General features: G+C 54.5%; 1 protein-coding gene across 2 annotated transcripts in view; it reads left to right on the forward strand.

The window, feature by feature from the left end:
- SLC12A7 (solute carrier family 12 member 7) overlaps nucleotides 1-15223 on the forward strand; it is an 82869-nt gene that overhangs the window by 24632 nt on the left and 43014 nt on the right. The window contains exon 1 of one of the 2 annotated variants that reach the window (XM_016212207.2): nucleotides 5808-5950. The exons of the other annotated variant lie outside the window; for it this stretch is intronic. Within the exon in view, the coding sequence (XP_016067693.2) occupies nucleotides 5827-5950 (124 nt within the window). The 5' untranslated portion in view covers nucleotides 5808-5826. Of the gene's footprint in view, nucleotides 1-5807; nucleotides 5951-15223 lie in introns of those variants that run through there. 2 annotated transcript variants of the gene reach the window in all.

Genomic DNA, 15223 nt, shown 5'->3' on the forward strand with positions numbered 1-15223 from the left:
CCATTGCTTCCTATTTTCCATGTTGCTCTTGGTTGTAGGCATATATGTCCCTCATACATGGCTGCTGGCTCCTCCTCTTCTGTGGAACATCTCTTCCCCCCCTCACCCTTTTTTCTAGGTATTGACCTTTCCTCTGTAGGCTGTTTATAGGACCCAGGTACATGCCTGGGTCAGGTGCATCGATGGCAACTATCTGGGCACACTGGGGCTGGCTTTTCCTCTTAATGCTGTCTTTTTAGGAACAGAAGTATCTGACCTTAAGGATGACACTTTGTCAATTTCTCTTTCATGAAGAATGCCTTAGAGGTCACAAAGGAATTCCGCAGCCGCCATTTGTAGTGTGAATCTGTGTTTGGCAGCTGTTTGTTACAGGCTGTGCTCCCGCAAGGCTGAGGCCTCTCTGATGGCTTTGCCTCTTGTCTAGGCCCAGCCCAGGGGGGTAGCCTCCCTGGTGTCCTGTGAGCCTGTCAGGTGGGCCAGACTCACTTCAGCCCCAGGAGGGATCCATGACACTCTGAGGGGTGAAACAGGAGACCTGGCCAGCACCCCAGCAGCAAAAAGGTCCTAGTTAACATCAGCAACTTGCAATAGAGTAAGAGAGGGTCACATTTGATGGCCCCAGAGGGACTAAATGGCTGGGAGTAAGGTGAATATGTGTTAGGCTGGTGTGGACTGGATTTTGGAGGGAGATGGAGCAGCAAAGGGGAGCAGTTGGGTCTGAAGGGAGGTCAGAAGTACCAGAGCCTAAAGCTGAATGCTCCTGTTCCCATTACTGGCAAAGGACAGCCTGGGGCTGGCCCATTCCCTGGAACTCTGGGGAAAGCCCAGAAGAATGGGGTGTGTTCCTGGCCTGCACCCTGAAACACAGCCTTCTGGAAAAGGGTGGGGCCTGCCCTGCGCATGCCATCTCGATCCTGGCCTATGGTGTGTGGGTGAGAGTCTAGGGGAGGAGACCTGGTACAGAGATGGCAGAGGGATGGCAGGATGGGCCAGATTGGTGCCACAAAGCCCTGTTGCCCTGGCAGTTACTGCTGGTGCTTACCACCTGCCCTGGGACCGTGCATCTTCAGGAGGGGCTGAGGCCAGGTCACAGGCGCACCTGGCCCTGGGCACTTGCCATGGGTGAGATGACAGTGTGGTACCAATACCTGGATAGGAATGGACAGAGGGTTATACTGTGGCTAGGGCAGAGATGTGTCCTTCCTCCCAGCCTTTCCTTGGAGCTGACGGCCCTTTGGGGATCTGGGGGTACAGTGAGGGTGGAGGGAGACAGCAGGGTCCCCCATCTGTGGCCAGTGCTGGCTGATAGGCAAGGGCCCTGGATGTCTGTGCTCTGGCTGTGACCCCCAGGAGGGGGTTTGGGGAGAAGGCAGGAGCACTCATAGGTCTGGCTTCTGTCCCCAGGTTCCCAGTTGCTGGCTTTGAAAATGCTGCCAGTGGTATTGCGGTGGTGTGTCTCTCATCTCCACTGGTGAAACATAAAATGAGGTGCTGATTAGAGAACATATTCTTAGAGCTTCCCCAAAATGCCTTTAACCTACTACATGTATTGTCTTGTGTCAGGAAGAACAATCTGTATTTCATAGACTGAATTTTCACAGATCAGGCTTTGCTTTCACAGAAATGAGGCAGACCCTCCTTTCAGGACCAATTAGAAAATGCTGCCACACCCTCTTCTCTCCCTCAGAACATTTCAGCAGAGGAGAAGGTCTGGTGTGCTTATCACTGACAGATGCTCAGGCAATGTTTTATTTTCTTTTAAATTAAAACAATGGGGCCCTGGTTGGTGTGGCTCAGTTGGTTGGAGCATCATTCCCTACACCAAAAAGTGGCAGGCTTGATTCCCCAGCAGGGCACATACCCAGGTTGTGGGTTTAGTCCCTGGTTGGGGCATGTGCGGGAGGCAACTGATCAATGTTTCTCTCTCTCTCTCTCTTTCTCTCTCTCTCCCCCCACTTCCCTCTCTTTAAAAATAAAAATTTAAAAAGATCAAAACAACAACAACAAACAGTCGCTGCTTGTGATCCCCTGAGGCTGTGGGCCACCAGGAAGGTGGGGCTCTCTGTCTGTAGGCACAGGTGCTGGGTCTCCCTCTCTCTGCCCTGCGGATCCAAAGGGCCCCAAAGGGTTGAGCCAAACCCACCAACTCTGCTTTTCCAGTCAGCCAGGCCAAAGGCTGCTCCTGCCACCTTTCCTCCTTGGAAGAAATCCCCCCCAAACTGCAATGTCCTCAGGGTTTAGCTCAGTTTATTATGAGGGCAGTTCTTGGGTTTTCCCCATTTTTCAAGACCACAGGGATGGACTTGACCAAACCCTTTCTGGTCAGACCCTGGGCCAGGGTTTTCCTTCCTCATGGACTCAGCGCGACTTCCTGGTGGATGACCCCGGAGACCTTTCATGCCCAAGAATAGCTGGATTTGGCCTCATGCTTGAGTTTCTCAGGGCCTGCTATCTGGGCCCAGAGTGACTGTCCTTGAACATATCTGGGAGGGTTACTGCAGTTGTTTCAGGATGTGTTGCTGCTGCTGAGAATTTGAGAATTTGGCTGGGTCTGGTCTGCTCTCCCTTCCTAATCTTGTCAAGGCTGCCCGTATTTCAGTAGGGACTGTGCCAGCTCCAGGGACCCTGCGTCACTCTTAGGCTCACTCTCCAACTCTAAAGCCTGGAATCTGGCACAGCCTTTACCTGGAGCCAACAGCAAACATTTGCCCAAGATTTACTTGAAAATGTTACCTGTGGAACCAGTATAAGGGCTGGAGGGCAAAATGGTGTTTGGGCTGGTTCACACTTTACGATGTGCTCAAGATGGCTGGCTGCCATCTCTGCACCAGCCCCCGTTTAAGCCTTCAGTTTGTCACGTAATTCGTCGTAAGTGCTCTCAGTGAAGTCACCACGTGTGTGCAGGATTTCCACGGCGTCAGAGGAGTAACAACCCAAGGGAAGGAAATCTGTGCATGTGCTACTAAAGTTTCCAAGCCTCAAAAAATGAGAGGATGGAGATCCACAGCCAGCCCCTGGGGGCCATGGGAGGAGTGTGACCTAAAGCTGGAACTCTGCCCATTAAAGGACCTAAAACCCCCTGGAGAGCTCAGGTCCCAACTTCTTTGTTCTTTTAACACTCCTTACTTTTCTCAAATACAAAATAAAGCCCCAGTGCCCTGGCCAGGTGGTTCAATTGGTTGGAGTGCCATCCCGGACACCAAAAAGTTGTGGGTTCGATTTCTGATCAGGGCACATACCCAGGGGGTGCTTATGGGAGGCAACTTATCCATGTTTCTCTCTCACATTGATGTTTCTTTCTCTCTCTCTCTCCCCCTCTCTTTCCCTTTCTCTCTCTCTCAAATCAATAAAAGCATATCCTTGGGTGAGTATTGGAAAAAAAAAAAAGGCCCAGCAAGGTCTCCAAGAGCTCTGGTGGTGGAGATCCCACTTCCCATTTTTAAGGGACTGCCCCCTGCACCTTCCTGCACCCCAATCCTGGAGGTGAAGGGCAGTGTGGGCAGCTTGAGACATCCAGCCATCAGGCACCTAGGATGTCCTGAGCTGGGGACAGAGGAGCAGAGAAAGGCCAGTTGGCAGCAGGATAATTCACTAGGGGCATTGAAGGTTGTTACCACTACTGTTTTCAATATAGCCCTCTGTCACTTTGAAACGAGGAGCTTTCACCTAGACTTATGAAATAATTTTATTTGAAAAATTTCAAATTGATAGAAAAGTCTAACAGTATGTGGGCAACTCACACACTGGCAGCTCCACACTGCCCTTCCTAGCTGCCCCTCCCCTCCCTGTCCTGTGGGTCTTTTTAGTTCCTTTCGTCTGGCAAGTCCCCATGCTTTTTGTTCGTGTGTTCTCAGGTGACAATGACGTGTTTCAGGATCCAGGACATTGTTTTGCTGAACCCCAGAACCAGTTAGGTCCTCAGGGCAAGCAGCTTGCCCCACCCTGCTCTTCCTCCCTGAGAGAGAGATATCCCCAGGGCCAACCCAGGGCTTCTGAGGAGGAGGGGCACAAAAGCTCGGTCACAGGGGTGGAGCCTAGAGTGGAAAAGCCCCCACTTGGAACCCCCTTTGTCTCCTGGGGCAGGGCAGGGGACATCTGCTGTCCCTGACTGCAATAGCCCCTTTCTGAGCCACTGCAGGTGGGACAGACCTGGGTTCTTGGAAGACCACTCTACACCTGGAGAGTCCTCTTCCAGAGAATTCTTCTCACCCTGATGGCCAGGAGAGTCCTGGTCTCACAGGGCAGCCAAAGGCTCTGGACACGTCCTCTCCCCTCTGGGCTTTTGTCCCTGTGGTCCTTACATCCCCACTCTACCAGGAAAGGCTCACCACACTTTTTGTTCTAAAAAATATAACTTTAGCTTTAGGTAATGTGCCTCCCTCCTCTCACCTTTCCCTTCCCCCACTTCTGCCCCTCCCCTCCCCTGCTTTTCCGGTAGAGGGAGCAACAGCTGGTGGGTATCTTCTCTTTGTCTGGGGGATTGGTTCATTCATGGGGCTGGGGGGCCTGCCAGGCCCCCAGCGCATACACCTGGGTGGGCTGGGCCCTTCCAGGCTAAGCACAGGTGGAATTCTTGTCAAGAGTGGTCTTGGGCCTACCAGGGTTGCACCTAAGACATCAGGCCTCCAGCTTCTGCCAGGAGCCTGGGACAGAAGGTGGGAACTCAAGCCACCCCACCTTCTTCTCTCCTTTGTCTTTCTTTGGAAATGGCTTTTCTGAATTTGGTTTTATGTTGTTTGGTTGTTATGGTAATACAATGTCGGGGAAAAGCAGCACCTCCACTCGGAGAGAAACTGGTCTCCACTGCCTTTGGGCCTGCAGAAACACCCACACTTTTCAAACACAATCAGACCATTCTGATTATTCTGTTTCAATATGTTGTGACCACCTTTGCCCATACCACCTGTATTTCTTTATTATGGGTGTAAAACTGTTTGGGGTGACTCATTGCACCTAGATGCCTTAACTTTTCGGACTAGCTTCTTTCACTTTGATGGATATCGGGTGTTGACCCGTTTCAGTGTCCTCATCGGTTAAGAAAGTTAGCATAGGCTGTAAGATACAATGCCATCAGGGCTCTGTCGTCCTGGCCTGGCCTTCCCTGCACTAGGATGCAAGCCTCCCTTCCCTGTGGCTTCCCCAGACCCGACCAGTAGGGTGGGAGAACGGCGGGCTCCCCTGAGCAGGCAGGGATGGGTCTGGGGTCCTGTCGCAAAGCTTTAGTAACTTCTGTATACCAGATGAAGTCCCTTGTGGACCAATCCCCTGGAGCAGTCCCCGCCCTGCCCCAACCATAGCACGTTTCTGCAGGAAACCCCTTCCAATGCGCTGGGTTAGCTCCAGGCAGGCAAGGAGGGGGAGGGGAGACCAAATTCCAGCTCAGCCTGGTTGGGGGTGGGGGGGGCACTTCTATTTCGCGGAGCCATACTGTGTCGGGGAACTACTTGGCGGGGTGGTGGGGCCTGCTCTGCGGCGGGCGCGGGGCCGGGGGGGAGGCAGTGCAAGAGCGGAGAGTCACCCTTTGCGGGGAGAGTGACACTAGGCGAGCGAGGGGCACGGGCAGACTTGACACAGGCTGGAGGAGAGATGTCCGCGAAAGGCGCCTGGCCCCGCCCAATGCAAACTTTTTTGGGGCTTGGGGTACTGCAGGTGTGGTCACGTGGCTGGCCGGGGCGGGGCGAGGACAGGGCCGGGGGGCGGGTCGGGGGCGGGCCGCGCGGACCCCGCCCCTGCGCCCAAGTCCCGCGGCGCGTCGGCGGGAGCGGGCGGAGCGGAGAGCGGCTGGAGCGCGCGTTGTGGCCTTGAGCGCGCAGTGCCCGGAGTACCATGCCCACCAACTTCACCGTGGTGCCCGTGGAGGCGCGGGCAGAAGGCGACCAGGAAGAGGCGGCCGAGCTGACCGAGGCGCCAGGCGCCCCCGAGGGCCACGAGCCCGACTGCTCTAGCCCGGGTGAGCGCGGCCGCACCTGTCCGCCGGACAAAGGCGGAGCCCGGCTGCGCTGGGCTGGGACGGTCAGGGGCGGGAGGGGGACTGGAGGAAAGAGTGTGGGGCTGCTTTTCCCCCCTTGCCTCCCCTTTCCCAAGGTCACTCCGTAGCTCTCACTCCGCTTCCTCATGAGGTTCCCTCACCCCCCTCCAGCCTGCAGAGCCCCCCACCAAGTTTAGTCGCGGGGACCAAGGCGAAGGATATCTGCGGTTCCCCGCTCTCCTAGGGCTGTGGGCCCCCCTGTGCTGCTCCTCCCTGCTAGCCCCATCTTGGGACCACGTTCCTGGCCGCGCCTACCCCCCCTCTCCCCGCCCCCCTGCCCCCCTGCCTCCCCGCCCCCCTGCCCTCCTGCCCCCCTGGGGTCCGGGAAGCACTTTCTCACACTCTGGGTGGGGCAGTGGGGAGGTGTGGGAGGTGGGAGACGCCCCGGGGTAACTATGGGAACGGGGGAGGGGCCTCGAGTGAGAACCCTCGGCCAGGGTGGGGTGCTGGAGCCACAGGGGGTGGTTCGCTCTCAGGAGTGCCTTCCTGCTTCCTCAGGCCTTTGCTCCCACGCAGCTGGATTAAGGGCCGCCGGTCACATTGACCCTGCTGAGGTCCTAGTTGTGTGCGCCCACTCTGGGTCATCAGCAGGAGGGACAGCAGAGCCCTGGTGGGGCTGAGGGAGGCCCCCCAGCTGTGCTCAGGCTGAGGGTCCCTCTGGCCCTCTTTGTTCTGGAGTCCCAGGTCTGTAACACTTTCACTTTCTCTTGTGGGGGCTCCCCCAGGCCTGTTCCTTCCCATCCCTGCTCCAGGCCCCAGGCCTGGATTCCTGTAGCTGATGGATGAGTTCCCCCTCAGTAAGCAGCTTCATCTCTGCTCTCAGGTCTCCTCTAGAAATTGGGGGAGTGAGAGGACCCAGTCTAGCAGCCACAGCTGGGGCTCCCCCTGTCTGTTCCGTCCCCCCTCTTCCCCATTGCAGCCTTGGGAGGAGGCTCCCAGCTCCAGGCACTTAAGGAAAGAGGGTGAGGTCAGTGGAGGCCACAGGTCCTGAGTGGTCACTACCCTGGCAGGAAGGGCCAGGCCTTCCTGGGGACACCATTAGGAGCCTGCTGGAAGACATGTCTTCATGGGCTGTTGCATTATCGGTCATTAGGGCCCTGTCCCCTCTCTCAGGTGTCCCTTCCCTCAGGGTGAGGCAGCTGCCCAGCTTTGCTCTGCTGAGTGTGGGGCTAGTCACAGCTGCTCCCTGGCTGCTTTCTGGCACAGGGGCTTGAGACCAGGTAGATCATGAATGCAGAGTCTGTAAGCTCAGCTTTTCTCTCACCACTGCCCCATGGTTCTGGTTCTGAGCGTCAAGAATGAGCTCTTCTGGCCACCAGCAGCCATTGCTTTCCCAGAGGAGCCCTCAGCCCCTCCCTACTGGTGTTCTGATATGATGGGGGTTCTTTTTTCTGGAGGCTGGTTCTCTCCCTGAGGATGGGTACCACACCCTGGTCCCCTGCGTGATGGGACATTTATTCTGCATTTTATTGTGATGGGAGACTGGTCTGGAAGTGGAAAGGACAGGTTTTTATGTATCCCCGTGTCCTCAATACTTTGTTTCTCGGTAGAAATACCTTACACAGGGGAGGTGGTGAGGAGGAGGATGCTTTTTTCTGACTTCTTATTATGATTTTTTTTTTTAAAAATTGATTTTAGAAAGAGAGGGAGAGGGGGAGGAAAAAGAGAAACATCAGTGTGAGAAAACAACATCGATCCTTTGCCTTCTGACTGGGGATTGAATCTACAACCTGGGCATGTGCCCTGACCGGGAATTGAACCGTAACCCTTCAGTGTATGGAATGATGCTCCAACCAACTGAGCCGCACAAACCAGGGCTGTTATGGTGGGTTTTTAACTGACTTCAGGGAGCCTGACCCCTTCTCTTGGTGCTTACCCACTCCAGGTAGAGGTGAGTCCTAGGCCATGGGTACCCTGTGTGGGACCACAGAGTAGACAGGCATGCAGGCCCCTAGTGAGGCATGGCCACAGGCCCCAGCCCCCAATGGAAGTTCCACCCCCAGCTTCCATGGCTAATGGGGTGGGAGTCTTCCCTTGGAGGGTGCATGGGGCCTGCAACCCCCTTGTCTCCTTCCTCTAGCTGAGATTGTTCCTCATGTGGCATTTCCCGTGGCTCTGATTCCACTTCCTCTTCCTTGGGTTGCTGTTCTTTTTGGGCTCCTTTCTGTGATTTCACTCCCTGCTGCTCAGGTCCTGTAGCTCACCCAGGGGTCTCTCTTCCCACCCTCTGTGAAGGGGACCTGAACACCCTGATGCGCTGATCCAAGCAGTCCTGGGGAGTGTCACTTTTGTCCTGTCGTGGCCCATGGCAGACTGGCCATTGAGAGTGGGCAGCTGGTAGCTGGTAGCATTCTGTGAGGCCATCAGCTAGGCCAGTTCAGGGATCATGTGGCCGCTGAGGTGATGACCCCAGGTTTTGAGCGAGCTTTCTGCCAAGCGTGGGGCTGCTGCCACTGGGATGGTGAGAGCACAACTCTGGGGGTTGGTATGTGGGGGTTCAGGGAGCAGTGCAGTTGATAATCAGGACAGGACAAAGCTTTCAGGTTTTGTCCTGCTGGGCAAGGACATGGAGCAACATCCATCCGTCACTGGGTTTCAGGAAGGAAGGGATGCATCACACTGACACAGGAAGGACAGGTGGCACGGTTGTCCCAACCAGGCAGACCCTATGTTTGGCCTTTGTCCTTGGGACTCGCTGTAGGCAGCTTGGCTCATAGATGTTCTTTAGGGGGATTTCATATTAGGTAGGCAGTAGAGGTTACCAAACATATATTTTGTACCAAATTCCATTTGTAAAGGCAAAGGAACAAAAAGTCGTTGGACATTCACCAAATGGAGCATGGCTCCAAGTGCTGGGAACATGGCCTGTGTTCGTGAGTCCTCTGTGCACTCATGGGGGTTCCAGACCATCTTTAGGTGATAGGCCCTTTTCTTATAAATCAAGTGAAGATGTGGTTAAGGCCTCCTGCCAAGCCCGTGTGTTCATGTCTCTGTGGGCATGTGTGTTGTGGGCATACTGCCTGTATTTGCACATGTGTGTACGTGTCAGTGTGCAGGCATGTGGGCACTCATGTATGTGTGCACGTGTACATGTGGGCATGTGTGTGCATAACTGCACACGGTGAATAGAGAGGGGCTTGATCACTGGCATTTGGTCACGTAGTGTGAGGGCATCTGTTCTTTCCTGTAACCCCGTAGGGGACTGGGTCCAGTCACATGGCTGGGGTGCCATCCCCATCTTAGGCTGTGCAGGCAGTGGTGACACATCTGCACCCTGGTCAAAAAATGTGTTTCTAGCCCGGCTGGGCGTGGCTCAGCAGTTGAGCATCGACCTAGGATCCTGGGCGATCGAGGTTCGATTCCCGGTCAGGGCACATGCCCAGATTGCTGCTCGATCTCCAGTCGGGGGCGTGCAGGAAGCAGCTGATCAATGACTCTCTCATCATTGATGTTTCTATGTCTCTCCCTCTCCTTGCCTCTTTCTGAATTCAATAAAGATATATAAAAAAAAGAAAAAAAGAAATGTGTTTCCAGCTTGTATGACCTTTGAACAGTGTAGGAGCCCATTGCCTCTTAGGTCCAGTTCTGTGGTCTTTTTCTTCGGAAAAGTTCCCCAGATCTGATCTCTTTGCTCTTGAGTGGGTATCTGAGCTGTGGGCACCAGTAGTGGTGGCTGCTGCTGCTCAGGGGGGTGGCTGCCATGGGATTAGGCTTGAGGGATGCCTCCAATGGCAGCCCCAAAAGACCAGGTAGCTCTGGGACCACTGGGCACTGGTTACGGTAGCTGCTGTCTCTCCTGTGAAGGCTGTGGAGTATCCACCACAGCTGATCCATTGTGGTCCTTGGTGTATCAGTGAACCGAAGGGTCTCAGTACTCCTCCTGAGGGGTGGCAGCTGTAGGATCTAGCACATGATTTGTGGTGCAGTGGGGAAAATGGAGCACCATGAGGCTCTGGGTGTCAGGGTAGCCTCTCAGGAAGGGACACTTGTGCAGGCCTTGGGGGCTGGGGGCTGTGGACAGTGGCACTGGCAGGGAGAGTGGTGAGGAGGCAAGGTGGACCTTTAGACTTGAACCCTGGCCCTGTCCACGTGGAAACCACAAGCTTTGGGGCCTGTTCTGCTTCTGATGCCTTGGCTCTGTCACTGTCCAGAGGGTGCCTGCCAGGAGTCACGAAGACTGGAATAGCTCCATCCAGGTGAACCCACTGCCCACCTGTCACTGTTCATGAGGTGGGCTAGGGCTGTGAGCAGGGAGCAGCTGACCCTGCAGACAGGCTTTCTGTCTGGTGACATGGGGCACTTGGATCTGTGGCTGTCCCCATATCGCGTTTTGGCCCAACTGACCAGCTGGAGTCAGACTGTTTGGTGACAGATGAGCAGCCAGCTCCCCAAAATGCAGCCCCCAGGATGGAGTCCCCTGAAATGCAGCTCTCCAGAAATGCAGCCCCTATATATAGCCCCCAGCTTTAGTGAAATGCTTTGGCCTGTGGGTGACCCTGGCTCTGGATAGAGGCGCCTGGGCGCTGAGTCCAGGTCTGAAGCCAGGGATGGTGGACTGGCCCAGAGGAATTCCACAAGGGCCAGCCTAGAGCTGGTGAGGCTACATTGCTGAGGTGCAGGGACTGGAGGGGCGGCTGGAGGAGTGCCTGGTGTATGGGCTCTGGGGGCCCTTGGCAGAGTGGGCCCCTGTGCTTGGCAGGGCTCTCATCACTATTAGCTGGGAAGGAGAGGGCTGTGCAGTCCAGCAGGGCTTGGATGAGTGGTGCTGTGCATGCAACCCACCTCTCTGTGCCAGGCAGTTCTGTGGGGTTGGGTGAGCCTGTGGAATTTCCTGTTGTTCCTAGCACCTTGATGGGGCCTGTGTATTGTTGGTGTCTGTGTGTTGTTGGAGAGTGGGAACCTCTTTTCTCACCCTTGCCCTGGGACCCAGGAGGGGACCAGGAGCCATGTGGCATCATCCATCTCTTCCTTGGTGGCCCAGGCTCAACTGAATTTCAAGGATGTTTCCTTCAAATAATTGACCTCGAATGTCTTCTACTTAGAGGGGTGTGGCAGGTTTATTCTGTACCACTGAGGTTTTGGATGAAGTTCTCATGGGACTCTTGGAAACAGGGTGCTGCAAGGGTGAGGTACCTTGTGGTCTCGGAGATGGTCAGGGCCAAGGCCACATAGGAGCTTGGGAGATGTTTGGCTCGTGGTCATGTTCTGCAGCGCAGGCTCACAGATACCATGCTGGGGCAGTCAGAGTGGGCCAGAGGTATCTGTCCAGGTTGGACCTAGCAGGTGAGTGGTGGGCTGTCCTTGCCTCCCTGCCCACTGGAGGACTCAGCCATGGTAGGGAGCCTCTGTCAGGACCTTTGACCAGTAGACCTGTGGCCATGATCCTGGGACTTGACCAGATGACCCCAGGCCTGGGGTCCTGCATTAAGGGATGGGTGACCTTGGAACAGAACACCTTCCAGGGCCGCTGTGCTGGAGGGGCCACTGTAGATGGCTTTTTGCAGCCGCACAGCTATTACCAGACTGAAGGGGTCATTTGCCTGTTCACATCAAAGCCCAGTAATGTACAAACAGGAGTTTGCAGCCAAGAAAATAAAGGTTTATTTTGAAGAAGTGGTCCCAAACCTGGAGTCACAGGTAAGCTAGAGCTCAAAGAACCGGCTCCTCGATGGCTTCTAGGGGGTGGGTTATATAGGGGAAAAATCATTAATCATAGTGACTAAGGGAATTAGGGTCTTAGACTAGACTGATTGGCTGGGGCCAGGGTAGGGGGTAGTTGATCATTGTGTCAGATCCTGATGTCAACAATGGCACCGTTCACTCTATTTTCATGAGGTGTGGTCCATACGGTCAATCCACTTTCATGCTTTCTTGGGGCTGAGGCTGGGGCTGAAACACAGCCGGTCTGTTTTTAGCTTGAGGGAAATTCCATGATCAGCAGACCTGAGACTTTGTTCTTAAGACAGTTTGATGCTGACCAGAATCTGTTGTCCTGAGGGCTTAATGATTAGGGAAGTTCTTGGAGGAAGGACAGAAAGGAGAAAGGGTCATGTTAAAGAAATAGAGTTTTGCCCTGTTACAGCTGGGGCACAGCAGATGAGACAGCGGTCAGGTTTGGGGCTGCGTATGCTGGTGTCTGGCTGATCGCTTTGTGTTGCCAGCCACCCTGGTCTCCTGTCATCACCTCTGTGGGTATGAATTTTATAAGCGTCACTCTTAGCAGATGTGACTCTGGAGGGTAAAGTGTGATGTTCAGTGTTAGGTTTTAACTACCGTTCACACAGCCGGGTGCTTTCCATTTCAGCGTGTTTGTGGGGGTGTCCCATAGAGTCGTTTTGTAGAGACAGCTGTACTGGGGAGTATGTGCAGATGTCTGCAAGCAGCTCTGGGCATGTGAGGTCAACCAGGGGCCTCAAGAGGGAAGACCCACCTCTGTGGGTGTGCCTACCCTCCTGATGGGCCCCGAGGGGCTGAGGCCCAGTAATAGTGGCATGGACGGCACCAGGAATCGAGGGATGAAAGGGCCATCCAGACCCTGGCAGGCAGCTGCTGGGGACTGGCCCCAGGGAACCCCGGTCCCCTTCTGGGGGATGCTGGGGCAGTACTGTTCAGCAGAGTTAGCAGAGTACAAAGGGTTAATACCTTTCTTTTGTGAAAAAGAGGGGAACTCACTTTTTAGAGCAGAGAGAGCTGCTCTGTGACAATAACCCCTGAGCTTCAGCAGACCGGCCAAGCATGAGGTGATCCGGTGCCCCCGTTCATGGCTCCTGGTGCCATGTGGGTCCTTGAACTTCCTGCCAGGAGCCCTGGTGAACAAGCTCCCTCCAGGTAGTCTCTGTAGATGGTGGGGGGCTACGGGGCTGGGGGGTAATGGGGCTATGTCCCTGGGTCCCTGACCAGGAAGGCCAAGAACTATTGGTGTTGGGGTCTGGCCTGGGGTGGGGGTGGGGTCTGTGTGGGCCCCACGGCCCACGCCTCAGGCAGGGCCCTGAGCAAGGCCCTGGTGCCTCCTTGGGGTTCCTGGCTCGCTTCCTCTTTCTTTCCTTGGGCGGTTTCTTTCTGAGAAAACAGTTGGGGGAGGAGTGGAAGTGCGTTTGTGTTTTGTGTGGATGGGGGTGGGAGCTGTGTTCCAGGCGGCAGTTTAGTTTCCTGCGTCTGGGTCATTCTCGAGCACAGTCTCCACTTGCCTGATCCTGCATGACTCACAGGCCTGGGGTCTCTGGCTCTTGGGAGGAGAGCCAGTGGCGCCTGGGGCCTGTGTTCACTGCTGAGCACCAGAACTGCTTTCGATTCGGCTGTGTGATGCAGCCCTGACACTGAGCCTGTCTGGGTGTTCACATGCAGGCCATGCCCTTGGCCAGCACAGTGGCTGTGGCCTGGCGCCGTCTGCGAGATGGGGGGTGGTGTACCATGTGTCCACATCTTTGTTGCCCTCTGCTCGAGCGGGCACGTGCACCTCAGGGTGATGTGTGGCCCTAGGGGACTCAAGGCCATCCCTGAGTTCTCTTTGTGCCTCAGTTTCCCTCTCCAGGAGCCAGCCTGTCCCAGAGGTGGCAGTGACCTCTCATCTCCCGGGCTTCATCTGTTCACGGCGCCTGTGGGTTGGGCCTGGGTTCTTGGAGGCTCAGAGGATGGTCACTGGGGAGGGATCGAGTTGAGCCGAAATCAGAGGCGAGAAGCGCCAGGTTGTTCTTAGGTTTCCTCTTCCCTCCCACCAAGGGTCTTGACCACAGCCAGACAGGAGCCGAGCTGGTAATGGGAGCCGCCCCAGGGGGCTGGTGGGGGTTCTTGCTCACCCCCCCTCAGATTGTCAACTGCTAGTTCAGGCCCTGAGGTGGGAGAGGTTGGTCCAGGAGCAGTGAGCAGCCATGTGACTGAGTGGGTGTTGGGGAGTGGGGTTCCCAGGGGCCTGTGATTTCCCATGAGGGGGGTGCGTCCTTTAGAGAAAGTCTGGGAACACATTCTTCTCTTGAGAAGCTCTCGGTTGTGGTCCCCAGTGATGCCCTTGTGCTTGTGTGTATGTGCACGTGTGTGAGCATGTATGTGTGAACATGTATGCATGTATATATCTGTGCATGCGCAAGTGTGTGTTCCTGTACAAGTATGTTAATGTGAGTGTGTTGTGTGTGTTCCATGTGTGCATGTGTGTTTGTGCGTGCATGCCATTTGTGTGTATGTTTATGTGTTTGCAGGTACTTGTGTGTCTGTGGCTGTGTTCTGCATGTGTGTCTGTGTGTTTGTGGGTGCACGCATGTTTGTGTCTGATACTTTACCTGGACTTTATGGCTGCTCCTGGTTTGCCATTTCTCTGTGTCAGTGCCTCTTGGTAGCTGAGTACTTGGTACTGTCTGCTTTCTAGACCGAGTTTCAGATTTTTTTTTAAAATTTTATTTTTGTTTAAAATATTACAGATGTCCCTTTTTCTCCCCAATGACCCGTTCCACCCGGTCCCATCCCCCTCCCCAGTCCCTGTCCCCACCATTGTCCATGTCCTTGGGTTGTGCATATATGCATATAAATTCTTTAGTTACTCTCTCCCCCTCCACCCACCCATCCTTCTCCATCCCTCTGACATTCATCAGTCTCATAGATGCTTCCATGTCATTGAATCTGTTCTGTTCATCAGTTTATTAAGTTCTTTAGATTCCACATATAAGTGAGATCATGTGATGTTTGTCTTTCGCTGCCTGGCTTATTTCACTTAGCATAATATTCTCCAGGTCCATCCATACTGTCCCAAAGGGTACGAGATTCTTCTTCTTTACAGCTGTGTAGTATTCCATGGTGTAAATGTCCCACAGCTTTTTTATCTACTCATCTACTGATGGGCACTTGGGCTGTTTCCAGATCTTAGCTATTGTAAACTGTGCTGCTATGAACATCGGGGTACATATCTTCTTTCTGATTAATGTTTCAGGATTCTTAGGATACATTCCTAGGAGTGGAATCACTGGGTCAAAAGGCAGCTCCATTTCTAATTTTTTGAGGAACCTCCATACTGTTTTCCACAGTGGTTGCACCAGTCTGCATTCCCACCAGCAGTGTACCAGGGCTCCCCTTTCTCCACACCCTCGCCAGCACCTGTCGTTTGTTGATCCGAGTGTCAGATTTAAAAACATGCCAGAGGTGGGGTCTGGTTCAGACAGTGGGGACAGGGCCCTGAATGGAGTGATGAGTAAGTTGAGGCGGGATCAG

This window comes from Miniopterus natalensis, chromosome 3, assembly GCF_054644295.1.
Source record: "Miniopterus natalensis isolate mMinNat1 chromosome 3, mMinNat1.hap1, whole genome shotgun sequence".
In the NCBI taxonomy this organism is placed as follows: Eukaryota; Metazoa; Chordata; class Mammalia; order Chiroptera; family Miniopteridae; genus Miniopterus; species Miniopterus natalensis.